The 20,953-nt window shown below is 41.5% G+C and overlaps 1 protein-coding gene across 4 annotated transcripts in view; it reads left to right on the plus strand.

Annotated features, from left to right (window-relative positions):
* The window catches only part of GALNT11 (polypeptide N-acetylgalactosaminyltransferase 11), a 74,579-nt gene that overhangs the window by 40,596 nt on the left and 13,030 nt on the right, over window positions 1-20,953 (plus strand). For 2 of the 4 annotated variants that reach the window (XM_030826206.1, XM_030826207.1), the window contains exons 2-6: window positions 5,864-6,196; window positions 11,568-11,691; window positions 13,872-14,038; window positions 16,021-16,146; window positions 19,094-19,343. In XM_030826206.1, coding sequence (XP_030682066.1) covers window positions 5,902-6,196; window positions 11,568-11,691; window positions 13,872-14,038; window positions 16,021-16,146; window positions 19,094-19,343 — 962 coding nt within the window. In that variant the 5' untranslated portion in view covers window positions 5,864-5,901. Of the gene's footprint in view, window positions 1-5,425; window positions 6,197-11,567; window positions 11,692-13,871; window positions 14,039-16,020; window positions 16,147-19,093; window positions 19,344-20,953 lie in introns of those variants that run through there. The other 2 variants (XM_012512044.2, XM_030826208.1) reach the window with 2 other exon arrangements.

Consider the following 20,953-nt stretch of genomic DNA (forward strand, 5'->3'; position numbering starts at 1 on the left):
TTGTTAAGAATTGAGTGTTGAATTGTAATAAACTCTTTATCTCCATTGATCAAACAATGTGGGTTTTTTTCTTTTTAATTTATGAAGGTGGTAGATTATGGTTTTTCAAATATTGGACCAACTTTGAGTACTTGAAGTAAATACAACTTGTTCATGGTATATTCAGTTTTTAAAAACATGGTTGGTTTCAGGGTTTTTTTTTTTTTTTTTTTTTAAGATTTCTGTAATCTCTCTGAGATTGTCTTTAATATTCTTTACTTAAACTGCCCTTATTTTGATATCAGGGTGGTAACAGCCTTAGAAAGGGACATGGAGAATCTTTCCTCATTTTCTGTCCTCTGAAGGCCATTGCATCTACCTAAAATCATCTGTTCCTTAGAACTTGGTAGAACTCACTTTTAAAATCACCTAGAAATGTTTTTACGATAGTTTAACATTCAAAGGGACTATAGGGCATCCAGGTTCCTGATTTTCCAGAGCTGGTGTTGTGCATTTATTTTTTTCTAGGAATTTGATCATTTCACCTGAATTTGTAAACAGTGCTCCTATTTTCAATCTGTGTCTGTATTTATGCCTCTTTCTCATTGTCATCTTATGCGTGCATTTTTCTTGATATGTTTTGCCAGTGCTTGTGTAATTGCCCGACGGGTTCTTCCTGCCCACTCCACAGACAAAATCATATCGTGAGACCATAGCATTGCAGTCAAGAAAGAACTTCATTCATGTGAAGCTGGCCCATGCGGGAGAACTGGGCTTATCACTCAAATCCATTTTCCTGAAGGCTCAGCGTTTAGGGTTTTTATGGACAGTTTGGTGGGCAGGGGGCTAGGGAACGGGTGTGGCTAATTGGTTGGGGATGAAATCATAGGGGGGTGAACAACAGTCTTTGTGCACAGAGTTCACCTCTGGGACCAGTTGAGTCATGAGTCACAAGCCTGGGTAGGATCCATCTGAAAGATATCTCAAAAAACAAAATCTTAGGTTTGTTATATGTAAAATGTTTGTTCCCTGGTGCCATAAAGAAATAGCACTCAAATATAAATTTAATTCTCTCAGCAAGGCAATCTGTATTTTCTGCAGAAAGGGCGCTCATTGCAGTTGGAATAATGGCGAGAGCACATTTGAACAAAGGAAAGACGTAATTTTTATCCCTTATGCTGTTTGTTCCTGCTACTGTGTCCTGTCTCCATTGGCTGGAGCCAGACCACACAATCTAAACTAAAACCCGATTGGCTAACAGTTTAAAACTTTTCTAAATAGGTAAAAGTAATGGAAAGACAAAGGAAAAGAGGAAGTTGCTTATGCCAAATATGGGAGGGGCATAGGCTGCGAGCTGGAACGTGCCCGTAAGCATGTCCAGCATAAATATTTTGGTTAAGGTACAAGGACATAGAATGTACTACACACCTGTGAGCATGTTTAACAGTTGCATAGGATAGGGCTTAACAAATAGTTATTAGCGTAAAGTGAAGAGGCTTAAAGGAAGTTAGTCTTTAAAATAAACTATTATTTCTAACACTTATGATCTACTCTTTAACAAGAAGGGAAACTTTGAAGAGGAACTTTTTACTTTCTACAGGTTCTACAATAATGATGTTATCTATAGGAACAATCGAGGAAGTCATGAATTTTGCGACTGTCTGGCCACATGACTCCCGAGCAGTAAGGGATTATAGAAACTACACCTACATTTCTGTGGAGTTTAGGCCCTTCCAGTTCCCATTATCATATTCTTGCTTACAGAGGTGGTTTTCAGTCCCTGATCAAAGAAAGGGGCTAGTTATAGGGAGGGGCTGTTATCATCCTTGCTCCTAAGTTGAACTGGAAACCACATTTCTCCTAAAGTTAGCTTGGCATACACCCAGGAGTGACCAGGGACAGTTTGGAGGTCAGCTGTGTCAGATTTCTTCTACTGTTTTGCAAAGGCAGTTTCATTTTGTTAATTTTACTGATCTTTCAAAGAACCAGCATTTGGCTTCTGTTGTCTTATTTTCATTCTCTATTAATTCCTGATAATGTTTTTATTATTCTTTTATGTTCCTTGGGTTTATTCAGTTATATTTTTCTTAATTCATAGTTTGTGGTCATATTTTCTAATATAGGCATCAAAAGCTATAAATTTAGCCATATCCTATGGGTTTTAAAAAGTTGTATTTTCACTACTTAGTTCTGTAGAAATCTCTATAGTGTTCATTTGCACATTTTGTAACCTTTCTAGTTACTTTGTTACCATTGGTTTTTAGTGTACTTGTCTTGGTCACAGCACGTGGCTCCTTGACCCCACTGGTCGCACTCCTCAAGAGCCTTTGCTTTTAATCCACCCCCCCCACCCCACCCCCCACCCTGCATAGCTCTTCCCCAGATAGCTGCAGTACTCACTATTCAGTTTACATCTTGACGCAAGTATCAGTTTTCAGGGAGGCCTTCCCTCTCCATCTTCCTGAAGCTTCACACACCTTCTCCTCCTCGTTGCTCTTCCCTGCTTTATTTTCTCTCCTCAGCATTTCTCACTTTCTAATGTGTTATTTAACACGGTGTTCCCAGCTGGATAGAGAAGGAAGTAAAGCCATTACGGGCTGTATAGCTGGAGACAGAAATAGAATTAAATCGTAAGGGAAGTGGGGAGGGCTGAGTGCCTGGACTTTGCCTGTCATGAGACTGAAGACATAGGGGTAGATGCAGCTGAGGAGTCAGGGTTGTGGTTGGAGAGGGAGTTTTTGTTGTTGTTGTTGTTGTTGCTTTTTCATGTGGAGTCTCACTCTGTCGCCCAAGCTGGAATGCAGTGGTGCGATCTTGGCTCACTGCAACCTCTGCCTCCCGGGTTCAAGCAATTTCTCCTGCCTCAGCCACCCAAGTAGCTGGGATTACAGGTGCCCGCCACCACGCCCGGCTAATTTATATATTTATTATTATTATTATTATTATTGTGAGTCAGAGTCTCGCACTGTCGCCCCAGCTAGATTGCAATGGCGCGATCTTGGCTCACTGCAACCTCCGCCTCCCGGGTTCAAACGATTCTCCTGCCTCAGCCTCCCAAGTAGCTGGAATTACAGGCGCGTGCCTCCACGCCCCGCTAATTTTTTGTATTTTTAGTAGAGACAGGGTTTCACCATGTTGGCCAGCCTGGTCTCTAAGTCCTGACTTAGTGATCTGCCCACCTTGGCCTCCCAAAGTACTGGGATTACAGGCGTGAGCCACCGCGCCCAGCCCTAATTTTTTGTATTTTTAGTAGAGACGGGGTTTCACCATGTTGCCCAGGCTGGTCTCCAACTCCTAACCTTAGGTGATCTGTCCACTTTGGCCTCCCAAAGTCCTAGAATTACAGGTGTGAGCCACCGCACCCAGCCGGAGAGGGAGGTTTTAACTTAGACGTGAAGAGGTCATCACATCAGTCCTGGATGATGGATGAAATTGAGGGTAGGGCCAAGTTCCTTATGTGGAATTTAGGTAAAGGTGACAGCAGGAACACTAACCAAGACATTTGGAGGCAGGGTTGGGCATGGTCCAACATGATAGTGGGAATCAGGCTAAAGAAAACATGAGAAACGACATCAGTGTCCATCTTTCATAGCTGCTAATGGAGCAGCCCTTGGTTTCTTCAGGGTCTGTTTTGGATGGTTCCCTTTTGTGAGGGCCAAGCAGCCCATGGTGGAAGCGGGAAGGCCGGGAGTGGTTTGAGGAAAACAGCCTGTAAGGGTGAATCTTGCTATGTGGTTGAAGAAGGGGTTGGCTCCCTAGGTGCCTGGTTTCCTCGTGGATTCAGAGCAGCCTGTCCGGTTACACTCTTTAACTTTAGGATCTCATGGCCTTTGGAAGAAGCAGTGCTTTTGTTTTTGTTGTTTGTTTACTTGCTCTTTGTCTACCCCTAAGCGAACATTTTAGGGAGTTACAATGTCTGTTTCACCTAAATGTCACTGCTCTGTACATTTTTGTTGCAATATTTTTGTTACAAAGTTGCACATTGCATTTTTTTTTTGTCTTTTCATTCGCTCTCATGGGCTTCCTTACTGAGAGAACATTTTCTTCTACTTCAAGTATTTGTGTTTTTTTGTTTATGTCTTTAGTTTTAAAAGTGCCTGCAGCTGACATAGCGCTTTCATTGGCGCCTGGTTTTCCTTTGTACTATTGTCATTTCCAGCCATGCCTCTGGTATTACTGTTGGTGGGAGTTTTTGTTTGGTTGGGTTTTTGTTTTGTTTTGGTATGTTAACTGTTGTTTTATTTTTTTACTTTTTAATTGACTTATAGTAGAATACTTAATAGTTCTTGGTTGGCAGACAGTTAAGAAACTGAACTGTTTACCATATTCTAGGCTTATGGCATAACCTTGTACAAGAGAACCTAATTTTTACAGTGGTGCTTTACTGATGCCAATTTGCTTTGTCCTGATCTTTTGGGGACAATACCATTTTTAAGATTATTTTGTGCTGTAGAAATAAGTAACTTAAAAGCAGTATCTCTGTGCAGTTTTCTTATGTATCTACATTGCCTATAGGGTTTCTCTGCCATAAGTCTGTTTAGTGAGATGATTTTATATGTGCATTGGGCTCCTTAGAAAGAATTCCTTAGAAAATTGTGTTAGCCTCCATGAAGATCAGATATCGGAAAGCTTGGGAAAAATTGCCAGGCACGGTGGCCTCACGCCTGTAATCCCAGCACTTTGAGAGGCCGAGGCAGGCGGATCACCTGAGGTCAGGAGTTTGAGACCATCCTGGCCAACATGGTGAAACCCCATCTCTACTAAAAATCCAAAAATTAGCCAGGCGTGGTGGCACGCACCTGTAATCCCAGCTACTTGGGAGGCTGAGGCAGGAGAATCTCTTGAACCCGGGAGGCAGAGGTTGCAGTGAGCCAAGATCCTGCCACTTTACTCCAGCCTGGGTGACAGAGTGAGACTCTGTCTTAAAAAAAAATTAATAAATAAAAAGCTTAGGAAAAATTGCTGTTCAGTGCTACATTTAGTTCTTCTTGCCTTGTTTTATAGGTGAGGGAACATAATTACCTGAACTCTTTATTTGAAAATAACTTAGATTTAGAGTGGACACTAAGGCAGGCATAACCTTTGATTGGAAAGTAGAACTTTTTTTTTTTAAGTTGCTTATATTTATTTATTTTTATTTTCAGACAGTCTTGCTCTGTTGCCCAGGCCAGAGTGCAGTGGTACAATCTTGGCTCACCACAACCTCCACCTCCCGGGTTCAAGAGATTCTCCAGCCTCAGCTTCCCAAGTAGCTGGGATTATAGGCGCCCGCCACCACCCCCAGTTAATTTTTGTATTTTTAGTAGATACAGGGTTTCACCAGGTTGGCCAGGCTGGTCTCGAACTTCTGATCTCAAATGATCCGCCCACCTCAGCCTCCCAAAGTGCTGGGATTACAACTGTGAGCCACCGCACCTGGCCAGAGTTGCTTAGAGTTGCTTATTTTTAACAATAGATTCTTAAGATCTTTGGATTAAAAAAAGAATCTTGCAGTTGTATAGTTGGAAGGGACTTGAGTTGTCCTGTTATGATACATGTGGTACTTGTTATTTTCCTTGTGAAAAGTTATAACCTGATGAGAAAAATTGCCCAACTGAAAGCAGTCCAGAACAAAGGTGAAGAAGTATCCATTAACATGGGCAAATGAATAAGTCAGCTATTTCACTGCCATTGGTTCTCTGAGCATTAACCCATGGGCCTGAGGTTTTCATTGTTGAACCCTTTTTAAAAACTCAGTACTATCCATGTATCTTCTTGTATTTGAATCTCCATTAACTGTATGCATAGTGGTCCTACTTGGTGGTTTGGAAAACAGTGATTCTGTATTTGGTGGATGATTTAAAAATGTACTGAAGTGTCTAACATCTTTATTCTTCTTTTTTAGGAAATTGACAATGGCCCTTCAGCTATGCTAGGTCTATAATGGGAAGTGTCACAGTTCGGTATTTCTGTTATGGGTGCCTTTTTACATCTGCGACCTGGACAGTTTTGCTTTTTGTTTATTTCAACTTCAGTGAAGTGACTCAGCCACTTAAGAATGTGCCCGTCAAGGGGTCTGGGCCCCACGGACCATCTCCAAAAAAATTCTATCCCCGTTTCACTCGAGGCCCAAGTCGAGTACTCGAGCCACAGTTCAAAGCAAACAAAATCGATGATGTGATAGACAGTCATGTTGAAGATCCAGAAAAAGGCCACTTGAAATTCTCTTCTGAATTAGGTAAGTATATGATGTTTACCAGCATCCATATCAATGTATTTAATCACTGGGAGTTTGATTAATTAGATTAATTAGGAGATTAGAAATGCTGCATCATTTTTTCCCTCACTGATTTATTTTGTTTGTGAAGTAGCTGAAGTTCTGTGGTTTCTGCAGACTCAGTGGGGAGATATATTCTAATTTATCCAGTTCTGACTTCAGTATTTTATGAGAAAACAAACAAGGTCCAGGGAAGAAAAAAAAAAGAAAAATTAAAAGGCTAGAAAGAAAATGGAACCTATGGGAGAAGGGGTTTGTTTTTTGTTTGTTTTTTTAAGAGATGGGGTCTCACCATATTGCTCAGGCTGTCCCCGAGTTCTTGGGCTCAAGCTGTCCTCCCACCTCAACCTTAAAAGTAGCTGGGACTATAGGCATGCACCACTGTGCCCAGCCCTGGAAGAAGGTTTTAATTGCTAGGATTGTTAATAAGGGAAAGACTATCGTAAAGAATCCACAAAAAACCTATTAGATGTAATAAATGAATTTGGCAGTTGCAGGTACTAGATAAACAGGCAAAAACCAGTTGCGTTTCTATACTCTAGCAATGAGTGGCCTGAAAAATGCAATTAAGAGATCAGTTTCATTTACAATAGCATCAAAAGTCATAAAACACTTAGGAATAAATTTAGCCAAGGAGCTGCAAGATTTGTATGCTGAAAACTGTAAAACATTGCTGAAAGAAATCAAAGTAAACCTACATAAATGGAAAGATATTCCAGGTTCATAGAATGGAATACTAAATACTGTTAAGATGTAGATATCACCCAAAGCAATATATAGATTCAGTGCAATCCCTATCAAAATGTCAGTGGTCTTTGTTGTAAAGAGGGAAAAGGTTATCCTAAAATTAATATGGAATTACAAGAGGCTCTGAATAGCCAAAACCGTCTGAAAAAGAACAAAGTTGTAAGACTCAGACCTTCCAATTTTAAAAATAAATTGGACTACATCAAAAATAAAAACTTCCGTACATCAAAGAACACATCAAGAATGTGAAAAAAGGGCTGGGTGCAGTGGCTCATGCCTGTAATCCCAGCACTTTGGAAGGTGGAGGTGGGTGGATCACCTGAGGGCAGGAATTTGCGACCAGCCTGACCAACATGGTGAAACCCTATCTCTACTAAAATACAAAATTAGCTGGGCATGGTGGCAGGTGCCTGTAATCCCAGCTACTCGGGAGGCTGAGGCAAGAGAATCGCTTGAACCCGGGAGGCAGAGGTTGCGGTGAGTCAAGATCGTGCCATTGTACTGTAGCCTAGGCGACAGAGCAAGACTATGTCTCAAAAAAAAGAGAAAAAAGACAACCCACAGAATGGAAGAAAATATTTGTAAATCATATTTCTAATAAGGGTTCAATATCCAGAATATATAAAGAATGCTTGTTTGTAATTTTATTTCATTTTGAGACAGGGTCTCGCTCTTGTCACCTGCGGTGGAGGGCAGTGGTGCAGTCACGACTCACTGCAGCCTCAACCTCCTTGGCTCGTGTGATCCTCCTGCCTCAGCCTCTCGAGTAGCTGGGGCTACAGGGGTGTATCACTATGCCCAGCTAATTTTTGTATATTTTGTAGAGACAAGGTTTCACCATGTTGCCCAAGCTGATCTCGAACTGCTGGGCTCAAGCCATTCGCCTGCCTTTGCCTCCCAAGGTGCTGAGACTATAGGCATGAACCATTGTACCTGGCCTGAACAATTCTTAAAACTCACTAATAAAAAGACAAATGGCTCAATTTTAAAATGGGCGAAGGATTTGATAGACATTTCTCCAAAGAAGACATACAAACGGCCAACAAGCAGATGAAAAGATGCTTAATATAAATAGTGATTACAGAAATGACAATCGAAACAATGAGATAGCCATCTCATACCCACTGGGAGGGCTATAATAATAAACTTGAAAAGGAGAGTAGCAGGCGACAGTGAGGATGTGGAGAAACCGGAGCCCTCACACGTTGCTGGTGGGAATGGAAAATAGTGCAGCCATTATAGACAGTTTGGCAGTTCCTCCATAAATTAAACGTAGAATTATCATATAAGCCAGCAATACCACTCCAGGGTTTGTACTTGGAAGAATTGCCAACAGGCGCTCAAAAACTTGTACTCAATGTTCATAGCAGCACTATTCTCAATAGACAGAAGGTGACAACATGTTATCCAAATATCCTTCAACTGATGAAGGGATAAACTAAGTGTGGTCTATCCATACCATGGAATATTATTCAGACAGAGAAAGGAATGATGTTGTGATACATGCTACAACATGGATGAACCTTGAAAACACTATGCTTGTGAAAGAAGCCAGACACAAAAGGTCGCATGTTGTAGGGTTCCCTTTATGTGAAATGTCTAGAATAGGCAGGTCCATGGAGACAGAAGGCAAATGAGTGTTTCCCAGGGACTGGGGAACTGGAGGAATGGGCGTAACCACTTTAATGGGTATAGGGTTTTCTTCTGCGGTGCTGAAAATATTCTGCAGCTAGATAATCATGCTGGTTGTACAACATTGAGAATGTACTAAATGTCACTAATGGTATGTTTTATGTTATGTGCATAATTATCACAGTTACAAAATGAAAAACATCCAAAATTTCTTACATAAAATAAATTTAATATAGAAGGAATTAGTATAAATAATGTAGTAGTTAAAAGTATGCAGATTTCTCTGAGTAGAGAATTACTGAACAAGCAGGGAAAGGAACCTATAAAAAGGTACATTTGAGAAAGATTATTGGCCAGGCATGGTGGCTCACACCTGTTATCCCAGCACTTTGGGAGGCTGAGGCTGGTAGATCGCTTGGACTCAGAAGTTTAAGACCAGCTTAAGGTGGTATCTACCAAAAGTTTAAAAATTAGCTGAGTGTGGGGGCGCATGGCTGTAGTCCCAGCTACTTATGAGGACTGTTTGGGCCCAGGAGGCAGAGGCTGCAGTGAGCCGAGATTGCACTACTGCACTCCAACCCGGGGGACAGAGCAAGACTGTGTCTCAAAAAAAAAAAAAAAAAAAAAAAAAAAAAAACAATAAATTTAAAATTAAAAACATTTTCTCATTTAATCTGAAATTAATTATAAAATTAATTGAAAAAGGTCCTCTGGCATTTTAATTAGTTGAGGTTTGGCTACAATTTTATCTGAGTAGGGGAATAAGAAAAGTAAGCTAAAACAATCTTTTCATATGGAATGTTTCCAAGAGACCTATAATAGAACATGATTCTTTCGTGTTCTGGTACTTGTTGAATTAAGGAGTATTTATTGAGAATCTTCTTTGCACAAGGCTCTGCTCTAGGTTCTAGGTATCAAGCAATTTTAATTTTATTTCTTTTATGTTTTGGTCATCACCAAAGTCTCTTCTCTTCTGGAGTTTCTCTCCTTGTATAAAATGCTAGTGGAGGTTTGTTGTTTTGTGTTTAAAAAGGATGAACTGCAGTTGAAACAGTTTCAGAGAGAAGGCATATTAAGAGATAATGTTTCTCAAAGTAGATTTGGGGACACTAGTTGCGTTCAGATAAACTGGGGAAACACTGCATTCTATTTTTTTGAGACAGAGTTTTGCTTTTGTCACCCAGGCTAGAGTACAGTGGCATGATCTTGGCTCGCTGCAGTCTCCGCGTCCTAGGTTCAAGGGATTCTCCTGCCTCAGCCCCCCAAGTAGCTGGGATTACAGGCGTGTGCCACCATGCCTGGCTAATTTTTGTATTTTTAGTAGATACGGGGTTTCACCATGTTGGTCAGGCTGGTGTTGAACTGCTGACCTCCCGTGATCCACCCACCTCGGCCTCCCAAAGTGCTGGGATTACAGGCACGAGCCACCACGCCTGGCTGGAAACACTGCATTCTATATCTCATCCCTTTACACCTGGATATTCATAAAACATTCACTGTATTAAAGGAACAGAGTTCTACTATTTTTTAAAAAATGGACTTTTATTTATTTATTTATTTTTTGAGACAAAGTCTTGCTCTGTTGCTCAGGATGGAGTGCAGTGGTGCGATCTTGGCTCACTGCAACTTCTGCCTCCCGGGTTTAAGAGATTCTCCTGCCTCAGCCTCCCGAGTAACTGGGACTACAGGAATGCACCACCACTCCCGGCTAGTTTTTTTTTTTTTTGTATTTTTAGTAGAGATGGGGTTTCACCATGTTGGCCAGGCTGGTCTTGAACTCCTGACCTCAAGCAATCTGCCTGCCTCTACTTCCCATAGTGCTGGGATTACAGGCATACGCAACCGCGCCCTGCCTAATATTACAGTGACTTTGATTAGGCCTGTGGAGGAATTCCCTCACAATGAAACCAGAAACTGTGAAGCTTTTTTTTTTTTTTTTAAAGACAGGATCTCACTCTGTCACCCTGGCTGGAGTACAGTGGCACAACTGTGGCTCACTGCAGCCTTGATGTCCTGGGCTCAAGCAATCTTCCTGCCTCAGCCTCCTGAGTAGCCAAGTCATGGAGACTATAGGTGTGAGCCACTGAGCTGCCACACCTGGCTATTTTTTTTTTTTTTTTTTTGTAGTAGAGTCAAGGTCTCGCTGTGTTGCCCAGGCTGGGCTCAAGCAGTCCTCCTGCCTTGGCCTCCCAGTGTGCTGGGATCACAGGCGTGAGCCATTGTGTCTGACCCAGGAAGCTCTTTTTATAGAAAAGCTTATCAATCGCCTTTTTCTGGGGAGGGACTCCTGTAAAAACTCGCATGTAATTGAGGCCTGTTGAGGGCCATTGGGGTTCTAAAATCTATTGCTTTAATGGAAAATTATAAAAAAATTTTTCCTGGTTGCAGGTAAATTTTTCTCTTGAATATAATAAACTATCCTTAAGATTATGGTTTGTGGCCGGGCGTGGTGTCTCACGCCTGTAATCCCAGCACTTTGGGAGGCCGAGGCAGGCAGATCACAAGGTCAGGAGATCGAGACCATCCTGGCCAACATGGTGAAACCCCGTCTCTACTAAAAATACAAAAATTAGCTGGGTGTAGTGGCATGTGCCTGTAATCCCAGCTACTCGGGAGGCTGAAGCAGGAGAATCGCTTGAACCAGGGAGTTGGAGATTGCAGTGAGCCGAGATCGTGCCACTGCACTCCAGCCTGACAACAGAGGGAGACTCCATCTCAAAAAAAAAAAAAAAGAAAAAGATTATGGCTTGTGAGCAGGTGGTGTTTATGGTTAAGACACACTTGCTTTGACCTAGACTGATAAGAATTTGACTTCAACCTGGAGACAACCTAAGTTTGAGGAAAGAGATATTAGATTATAATAGGATAAAGTCAGATTTTCTTAAGATCATAATATCATTAACAGTAACGTGATGCTTTCTAGATTTAATTCACTAACTTCACTCTTTTGCAGGTATGATTTTTAATGAACGCGATCAGGAGTTGAGAGACTTGGGCTATCAGAAACATGCTTTTAATATGCTTATCAGTAACCGCTTGGGCTACCACAGAGATGTGCCAGACACAAGGAATGCAGCGTATGTGCCTTATCGGATTTGCAAATACATTTTAACAACACGATGTTTTTAGTGTCAATGTAAGAGGTCACGAGGACAGTGCTCATATTTCCCAATGCAGCGTCTTTATTCAGCATACTAGGAAACTTGAGACAGATTTCCACTTGTGTTATATGTGAAGCCACATGGTCTGAGATGTACCAACAGAGTCCTAGAGCTTACTGTGTCTCCTTAACATTTCAGATCACCTGGGGAAGGAGAGTAGGGTGCTAATTAAATAACCTGAGTATAAGCTTGTTCTAAGTGTTTATTGATTGGATTCATGGCAAATAGGAATTAAAATCAGTGAAGAAGTTTACTCCTCATTTCACTTTTCTCTTTCATTATTTTTGTTCCATCAAAGGCTTTTCGTGCATGTGGTCAGTCATTCCACAGACAGACATTTGTTGAGCTCCTTCTGTTTGCTACACGCCGTCTTGAGCGCTGGAAGAAACAAACAGATGTAGTAGTTCCTGAGTTCTCAGGGCTCAGAGTCTAGCAGGGGAGGCAAATAAGTCAGCAAGTCCTGGCGGTAGCACATGAGTAAGGGCTGTGGTAGGGTTTGGGGAAATGGGGGCATAGTACTGGAGTGGTCCCTGCAGAGAGGTGACAAGGCTGGAGGGAGGCAGGGCTCAGATGCTGGAGGGCTGTGTGTGCCCTGGGAAAGAATTCAGGGTTCTGGATGTGTTCTCTAAGTTCATGACTTTTTTTTTTTTTTGAGATGGAGTCTCACTCTGTTGTCCAGGCTGGAGTGTGGTGGCATGATGTCGGCTCACTATAACCTCTACCTCCCAAGTTCAAGTGATTCTCCTGCCTCAGCCTCCGAGTAGCTAGGACTACAGGCGCACATCACCACGCCTGGTTAATTTTTGTAGTTTTAGTAGAGATAGGGTTTCACCATGTTGGCCAGGCTGGTCTCAAACCCCTGACCTCGTGATCTGCCCACCTCGGCCTCCCAAAGTGCTGGGATTACAGGCATGAGCCACTGCACCCAGCCAGTTCATGGCTTTTTGATGTTGCTTAAAGCTCCTAACCCTTTCTTTCCAAATAGTTGCTTGGAATGATTTGATACATGGAAGCTCTTCTGTTATCTTGGTATATCATAATTTATTCAAATCTTTTTTATTATTGGGCAAAAAAATAAAATTTCAAATATAAAGTCTTATATTTGTTTCCTTTTGAAACCTCATTGAGGAGAAGCTGGACATTAGCTTATGAGTGCTGCATGAAACACTTGCAGTGATTTTGGTAAAAGGAACTCAAATTTTTATGTAACCTCTCTTCCAAAACAAAAAAAACCCTGAAGTTTAAAAAAATGTTTATCCAGCTGGACGTGGTGGCTCACGCCTGTAATCCCAGCACTTTGGGAGGGTGAGGTGGGTGGATCATGAGGTCAGGAGATCGAGACCATCCTGGCCAACGTGGTGAAACTCTGTCTCTACTAAAAATACAAAAATTAGCTGGGCGTGGTGGCGCACGCCTGTAGTCCCAGCTACTCAGGAGGCTGAGGCAGGAGAATTGCTTGAACCCGGGAGTCGGCGGTTGCAGTGAGCCAAGATGGTGCCACAGCACTCCAGCCTAGTGACAGCGAGACGCCATCTCAAAAAAAGAAAAAATTTATCCAAAAGTAAACAAGATAGCAGGTATAGGAAGGAGACATTATTAACAAGATGTAAAACTCTTGAAGAAGAAACTGTATTGTTTTTGTAAATGCTTTTAAAAAGAATTGTTACCATAATGTTAGAAAGAGGCTGAACAGGCTGGGCGTGGTGGTTGAATGCCTGTAATCCCAGCACTTTGGGAGGCTGGGGTGGGCAGATCACCTGAGGTCCGGAGTTTGAGACCAGCTTGACCAACATGGAGAAACCCTGTCTCTACTAAAAATACAGAATTAGCCGGACGTGGTGGCACATGCCTGTAATCCCAGCTCCTTGGGAGGCTGAGGCAGGAGAATCGCTTGAACCTGGGAGGCGTAGGTCACGATGAGCCGAGATAGCGCCACTGCACTCCAGCCTGGGCAACAAGAGCCAGACTCCATCTCAAAAAATAAAAAAGGGCGGGGAAGAGGGTGAACAAGGGGACAGTAAATCTGTAGGTGAATAATAATTTAAAACATTCGAGCCTTTTAAAATGTCAGAATTTCCTCATCTTTATCTTTACAGATGTCAAGAAAAGTTCTACCCACCTGACCTGCCATCTGCTAGTGTTGTTATCTGTTTCTATAATGAAGCGTTTTCTGCCTTGCTTCGGACAGCGCACAGTGTCATAGACCGCACGCCAGCACACCTGCTTCATGAGATCATCCTTGTGGATGATGATAGTGACTTTGGTAAGGAATGCTGCAACTGGTAACATTGGATCCAGGCTGTCAGTCATTACAGCACTGGCAAACATTAACACAGCAGAACTTTCAAGTACGTGGTAGGTAGGGATCCAACGCATGCAGTCACAGCTGGGCTGACTACAAATAAGTTTGAAGAAATCCATTATCTTTGTAACCTGCTTATAAACTATGCTACCCAAATTTGGCCCTTGAAATTTTTTCCGTGGCTTACTTTAAAAAACACACCTCTTTTTATTTGAAATAACTGTAGGTTCACAGGAAGTTACAAAGATGGTCTATGTACGCTTCACCCAGTTTCTCCATCGTAACATTCCCCTATCAGAACCAGGAATCCACGTTGGTACAGTGTGTGTGGTCCAGGGTCATTCTGTCACACAGATGGACTCCCACAACTCCCACTGCAATGATACAGACCTGTTTCCTCACCCAGAGGGCCCTCGTGCTGCCTCTTTCTAGTCATGCCTCGTGCTTTCCTCCACTCTTCCCCAGTCCCTGAAACTACAACTCTCTATGATTTTGTTTCCATCTCTGATTTTGTTATTTCAAGAATGTCATATAAATGGAATCACACAGTATGTGACCTTTGGAGATGGGCCTTTTTCAGTTGGCATGATGTCTTGGCTTATGCTTCTCTGTTAAGTCTCTTACACTGATTGTCCCCAGATAAAAGTGGATTGCATTCTGATAGCTCCTCAATGGTCTCTGAATGCCAATATTTTATGATTCACTACATATTCTATATTCTGTATGCCTTTCTTTAATTCAACATAGACTCTGGCTAAGAATGGCTTTGTGTACCCAAACAGGATAGAAGGCTTTTTATTACACTGCTCATTCAGCTCTCAGTGAGCTTGCAAGAAAGGCTGGAAGCCCATTTTTTAGAGAGAGAAATATAAAAATTAAGTAATTTGCTCAGACCCCATAGCTGTTAAGTAGTAGAGTGGAAATGAGACCTCTACTCTGCATAGCTCCAAGCCTTCTGCTCTTTTCATGACAGCAGCCTGCAGAAACACAGTGGTACAGGTGTATGCCGGTGACTTTTTCACGTACTCAGGCATTTATTAAGTACCATTTGTATCAACATCAGAGTTGGTATACCAGTATACTTAAATATAGAAGGTAAAGAAATGGACAGAGACTCATGGGAGCAAAATTCTCAAACCTTGGCCAAAAACAAACAAACAAAAAACCTAACAAATAAATCTGAGTCTGGACCAAGTAGAAGATTGGTTACATACTGATTTCTGGAATTTATGTTTTTTTGTTTGTTTGTTTTGTTTTTTTTAAGTCAACTTGTATTTGACTTTCACTTTGTGGCTATTTTACCTAAAAGGAAAAATTCATAATTTGAGGTGGTTTTTATATTAACTATGGAAGGAATTACTGCTTATTATCTTACACGATCTTTCAAGTTATTCTGAAATGTACAGGTGAATGACATAGAATTCCTTAAAAACTATTTAGCAACCTTGGAAGAAAGATGCTAAATTAATAAAAGGACATATTCAATGCTGTTCTTGTTATTCTTGGTAGGTGCAATAGAAGTTATTTCTTAACTATTTTGAAATGGACTAAAAATAAATTCCTTTGTAATAAAAGGCATTTATATCTCATTTTCTTTGTTATCAATGTGATTTATATATGGTCAGCTGAACATTTATGCACTCAAAATACTCATTTCAAACATTCTTTATGCAAAGCATTGTTCTCGATGCTATGGAGATACAAATAAGTCTGTAACTAAAGTAAGTATTCCTCTTGGCTAGTATGCCAGCTCTTACCCTTCATTTCTTTCCTTTTTCTTCCTGCAGGATAAGCTGCAATACTCTTTTAAAATAAAATATTCTGTAGTATTTGCTTGATAGTTTGTTGTAAATTTTAGCAAGTACTAGATACAACTTTAGAATAGCTGTAAAGTGTCTTTATGTATGTCTCATACAGTTTGAATTGTGGGACTCTATTTTCAGATGATTTGAAAGGAGAACTAGATGAATATGTCCAAAAATACCTCCCTGGAAAAATTAAAGTCATAAGAAATACAAAGCGTGAGGGGTTGATTAGAGGAAGAATGATTGGCGCGGCCCACGCGACAGGTATCACTTCTCGTTAGCTTTGCTCTTTGGGTGTTGGATGACAAGGGCTCGAGCCTCAGCGCCTGTCCTGATTCTGCAGTCTGTGAAAAGTGGTGTTTCAAATGGACATTGCCAGCAGGAGAGATGAGGCTTGTTCTGTTTGGGAAAGGCCTGTTCATAACGCCAAGCCTGCTACCCCAAAGCACGTAGTGCAGGGGGCTGAACTCTCAAATCCTCGGTGTCTATTTTCATAGCAACCCTTTTTTGATAGTTATTGCCCCTCAAATAGGTTTTATATCTTGTTCACTTATATAAGCAGAAAAGCCCAGACCATAATGTAACTGAACTTTTATGTTTTTAAAAACAAAATTTAAAATGTATGAACCCAAACTGTTGATTGGAACTATGCTTTAATTCTTAGTGTGGAGCACATCCCTCTGGAGCTGCACATCATGACTTTAATTGGTAAATGGACATAAGATTGACTTACAAAACTATAAAAGGCATTTTCTTTAAAATTTCCTCTTAATTATTCTGATTCCATCAAGGAGAAAGTCTCCATTGTTACTAGTGTATTTCCATCATACACTGATCCTCCCCTTTAAAAAGAAATAACAGATATCAAATTCAGTCTTCTGCAGAAAATGTATCTAGTTAGTCTTCAGTTACGTTATATTGATTCTGTTGTATTTCATTTTATGGTTACCTATGTGTAATTGGTCTCCCTGAGTTTCATTTATGATTGTAATTAAAAACATTTTAAATAAATGTAATTAAAACAAATGAATCTGTTTAAAAATGTTAGGCATGTGATATTGCAGGTAGGGCATGGATATGGTGAAAAAATTTTGAAAGTCATTTGAGAATGACGGAACTTGGTGGGGACATTCCCTAGCAGTGACAGCATCTACTGCAGTCCTTCCTGTATTCCATGCTCTCCTAGATAACCTGTCCCTGGGTTTGTGGTGGTCGGCACTGCTCACCACCCCTCCCCCTGTGGAGCCACTGGCTCGTAAGCTGGGCTGAGCTAGAACTTCACTTTTAGTATCTGTCTTCTTTCTCTGAAGCCCACACTGACCTGAAGCAATTAACAAAGAAAGAGAAGCAGCTTGTCTACATCCCGTCTGCAGTGGATGCAGACTGAATTCAAGGCTTGTGAGACTTTTTTTTCTAGGTTTCTAGTCATGTAAAGACTTACTGAATTGGCTGTGTGGAGTTATTCAAGGCAAAGCAATAAAGTGAAAATTCTGGGGTATTTTCAATATTAAGCCACTCAAAACATTGTACTGTTACAATGCATGTTTACTGTGAATTGACTTTTTTTAGACAGCAATAGTTATTTAGGTTTTTTCCCCTTATGATCTCTTCAGGTCCTCATTCAGATATAGTTTAGGAGGATCTGTCAGAAGCAAGCCAAGGTGCATGGAAATCATTGTTTCAGGTTCACTGTGACCAGGTGTAGTCTTCATTTAAATTGGTGTTAATTGGAAAAAGTAACACTTTTAGAATTAAGAAAAGCTCTGAATCCATTTTCTCCTCGAAGCAATTGTGATTGATCTCACCTCACCCCCACTGATGTGCATGTGGGAGGTTCTGCCTTTCTGCATTCAGTGACTGCGGAGAGCTGCCTACATCCCCCCGCCTTCAGGCTGTTTACAGACACTGAACTGTGGGACTGATTCACGGGCATCATTGAAAACTGTCTGAGATATTGCTTTTATCACTAGTTGAAGTTGGATAGATAACATTTGGTGCTTTAAGTAGTTCATGTAAAATCTTGATACATTTCACAAGTGCACTTTTAGAAAAACAATGATGCGACCTGATGATGACATTCTGAGTTTCTCAACTGCTCAGAAGAATCGTGGAGCTTGGCCAGGCGCAGTGGCTCACGCTTGTAATCCCAGCACTTTGGGAGGCCGAGGCGGGCAGATCACGAGGTCAGGAGATCGAGACCACAGTGAAACCCCGTCTCTACTAAAAACACAAAAAATTAGCCGGGCATGGTGGCGGGCGCCTGTAGTCCCAGCTACTCGGAGAGGCTGAGGCAGGAGAATGGCATGAACCCGGGAGGCGGAGCTTGCAGTGAGCCGAGATCGCGCCACAGCACTCCAGCCTGGGCGACAGAGCGAGACTCCGTCTCAAAAAAAAAAAAAAAAAGAATCTTGGAGCTCTTAAAATTTGAAATTATTAAAAAAAAAAAAACTCAATTCTCACATTTATCAAGAGGAGCTTAAAATGCAGGATAAAATGTTGATGATTTATATTTTGCTAACTAGAAGAAAGACGTATCCCACTGGCAGATGAGAGCCACTGAAGCTAAGAGGGTGGGGGCAGTAGAAAGGAAAGGTGGGAGATGGAAGAAACAGAAATGAGCAAGAGGCGTCCTCGACAGCGCCACCGGCTGCGCCTCCCTCTCTGCGGGGAGAACTGCTGTGTGGCAGCCATCATCCATAGTTACAGTGCATATCCTAGTCACCAGTGAGAAGGCAGCTGTGTTCTCTGTACTCTGTTTACTGAGGCAGAGAGATGTATTCTAAGTGTGTGCTAAACTTCGAAATATTTTGATTAATCGTAATAAAAATACACACAACTGGCCACTGTCATGGCACCAAAACATCTTGAAATACTGAATATCTGGCCTTACAAAGAGTTGAGTTGTTACTGTGAGACTTTGACTCTGTTTACTGAAGAGATTCTGAATTGCCTGTCAGTTTTTTCAAGAGTCACGCGTATGATTTGTATGGGCCCCTCAATTACAGCAGGACACTGCATGCAGCATTACTGGCTGAGGGACGTCCTTGTTGACCATCGGCAGTGAAGTGTAGTGGAGCAGTTAAGCCGTCTGGGGCTGGGAGGGTGGCAGTCGTGTTTCATACTGTGTCAGTGTGTCGTCCCATTGGACAGGTGGCTGTACCTAAATTGAGTGTCGCGACACTCTCCTGAGCCTCTGTTGTTTCCTCCCCAGGAGAAGTCCTTGTGTTCCTGGACAGCCACTGTGAAGTGAATGTGATGTGGCTGCAGCCCTTGCTGGCTGCCATCCGTGAGGACCAGCACACCGTGGTGTGCCCAGTGATTGACATCATCAGCGCCGACACGCTGGCCTACAGCTCGTCCCCTGTCGTCCGCGGAGGGTTCAACTGGGGGCTGCACTTCAAATGGGATCTTGTCCCCCTTTCTGAGCTAGGAGGAGCGGAGGGAGCCACTGCACCAATAAAGTAAGATCGCTCCTTTGTTTGAAAAATTCCTACCAGTGCTTCCTTAAAAGAGAAAAAAAAGATATTAAAGATAATTCCTCCTTCTTTGTAAGGAGCAAAAGTGTTGGACTTAATTTGTACGTTAAAAAATTCTTGAGTATGTACTGAATTTTATGCAGTCTGCCAAGTCCTAAGGAAAGATTTATGAGTAAGACACTATGTGTGCCCTCAAGGACTTAGAGCCTGTGAGAGAAGCAGACAGACCAGGCCACCATTGCAGAGGAAGCCCTGGGAGGGCCCCGTGTGGTGGTTGCTGTTTGGTATGTCAAACACCGTGGTGTATTTATTGTTTACTAACTTACCTTCAGTTCTTTGGTAGCCGGAGTGATGCTGTGAAAAACATTAATACGTAAGCCTTTTCTTTCATTAGGATTTTGAAGATGGATTCCTGCTAGTATAATTACTAAGTCATAGTATAGGAATTATTTTATGTTCTTATCTGTGTTTCATCTTCTGTAATATAAAGCTGCTCTTCTTTCTTATTTTTGTTTTCTTTAAAAATTTCTTATGTAGATTGAATTCAAAGAGGTTTGCCTGTATTCTAACTTTTTAAAGAATACAACATTTGTTCTTGATATGCCAGAGTGTAATCAAAATTGGTACTTTCTCCAAACAATGCCAGGATCTCAGAACATTCACGTTTCAGTTATTCCTCCCCCAGTTTATTTGTTATTGTTGTTGTCCATATAATTTAAACCCCAGAAGCCATTTCTTACGTAGCAGTATTCCCACAGGCTTGCCCAAGTATCTCCGCTTTCTGTTACCCTGTTCCTTCTGCAGCTGCAGGCTCTATCCGGGATTGCTCCCATCCTGGCTGAAGAACACTCTTAGTCATTCGTTTAGTTGGACATCCTAGTTTTTAGTCCTCTGTTTTTCTGAAAATGTCCTTGTGTTTCACCATTGTTTTGAAGAACATGTTTACTCAGTATCCAGTTCTAGGTTGGCAGTGGCAGACATGTATGTTCTTTCAGCCTTTGAAGGCATCATTCAAGAACCTTCTGGCATTCACCATTTCAGACAGGAAGTCAGCATTGCTAGTCTTACTTTGCTTCCCTTAAGATAATCTCTTTTTTATTGGCTGCTTACGTTTTTTTTGGTCTTGTTTTTAAAAAGTGTCTTTTGTATATGTATAAACATGGTTACTTTTTTGAAGTAACTAATTTGCTGCCGAATTCTGCCTTGTCTTTTTTTTTGAATATACTGAGCAGTGAAAGTCTTTGCTTGATAATTCCATATTTGAAACCCCTGCATATCTGTTTCTGGTGTATGTTGTTTCTCTCATTTTGCTTTCATGTGATTTTATATTCCCATTTGCTTGCTTATTTATTTGTTGCTTATTTATTTTTGCTTAGTATCAGACATGATATATGAAAAATTATAGAAATACGTTCATATCTGGGATGATGTTTTTTCCCTGCAGAGATAATTTTGCTTCTCTTCTGCAGGCAGCTTGGGCCACTAGAATCCACAATCCCCTCTATCCAGTTTTAGGAATTGAGTGGACTGGAAGCTAGCTCCAGTCCCTGAGAGGACCAGTCTGTGGCTTTTGTCACTCCAGCACAGGGCTTCTC

The sequence above is a fragment of the Nomascus leucogenys genome, chromosome 13 (genome assembly GCF_006542625.1).
Source record: "Nomascus leucogenys isolate Asia chromosome 13, Asia_NLE_v1, whole genome shotgun sequence".
NCBI lineage: Eukaryota > Metazoa > Chordata > Mammalia > Primates > Hylobatidae > Nomascus > Nomascus leucogenys.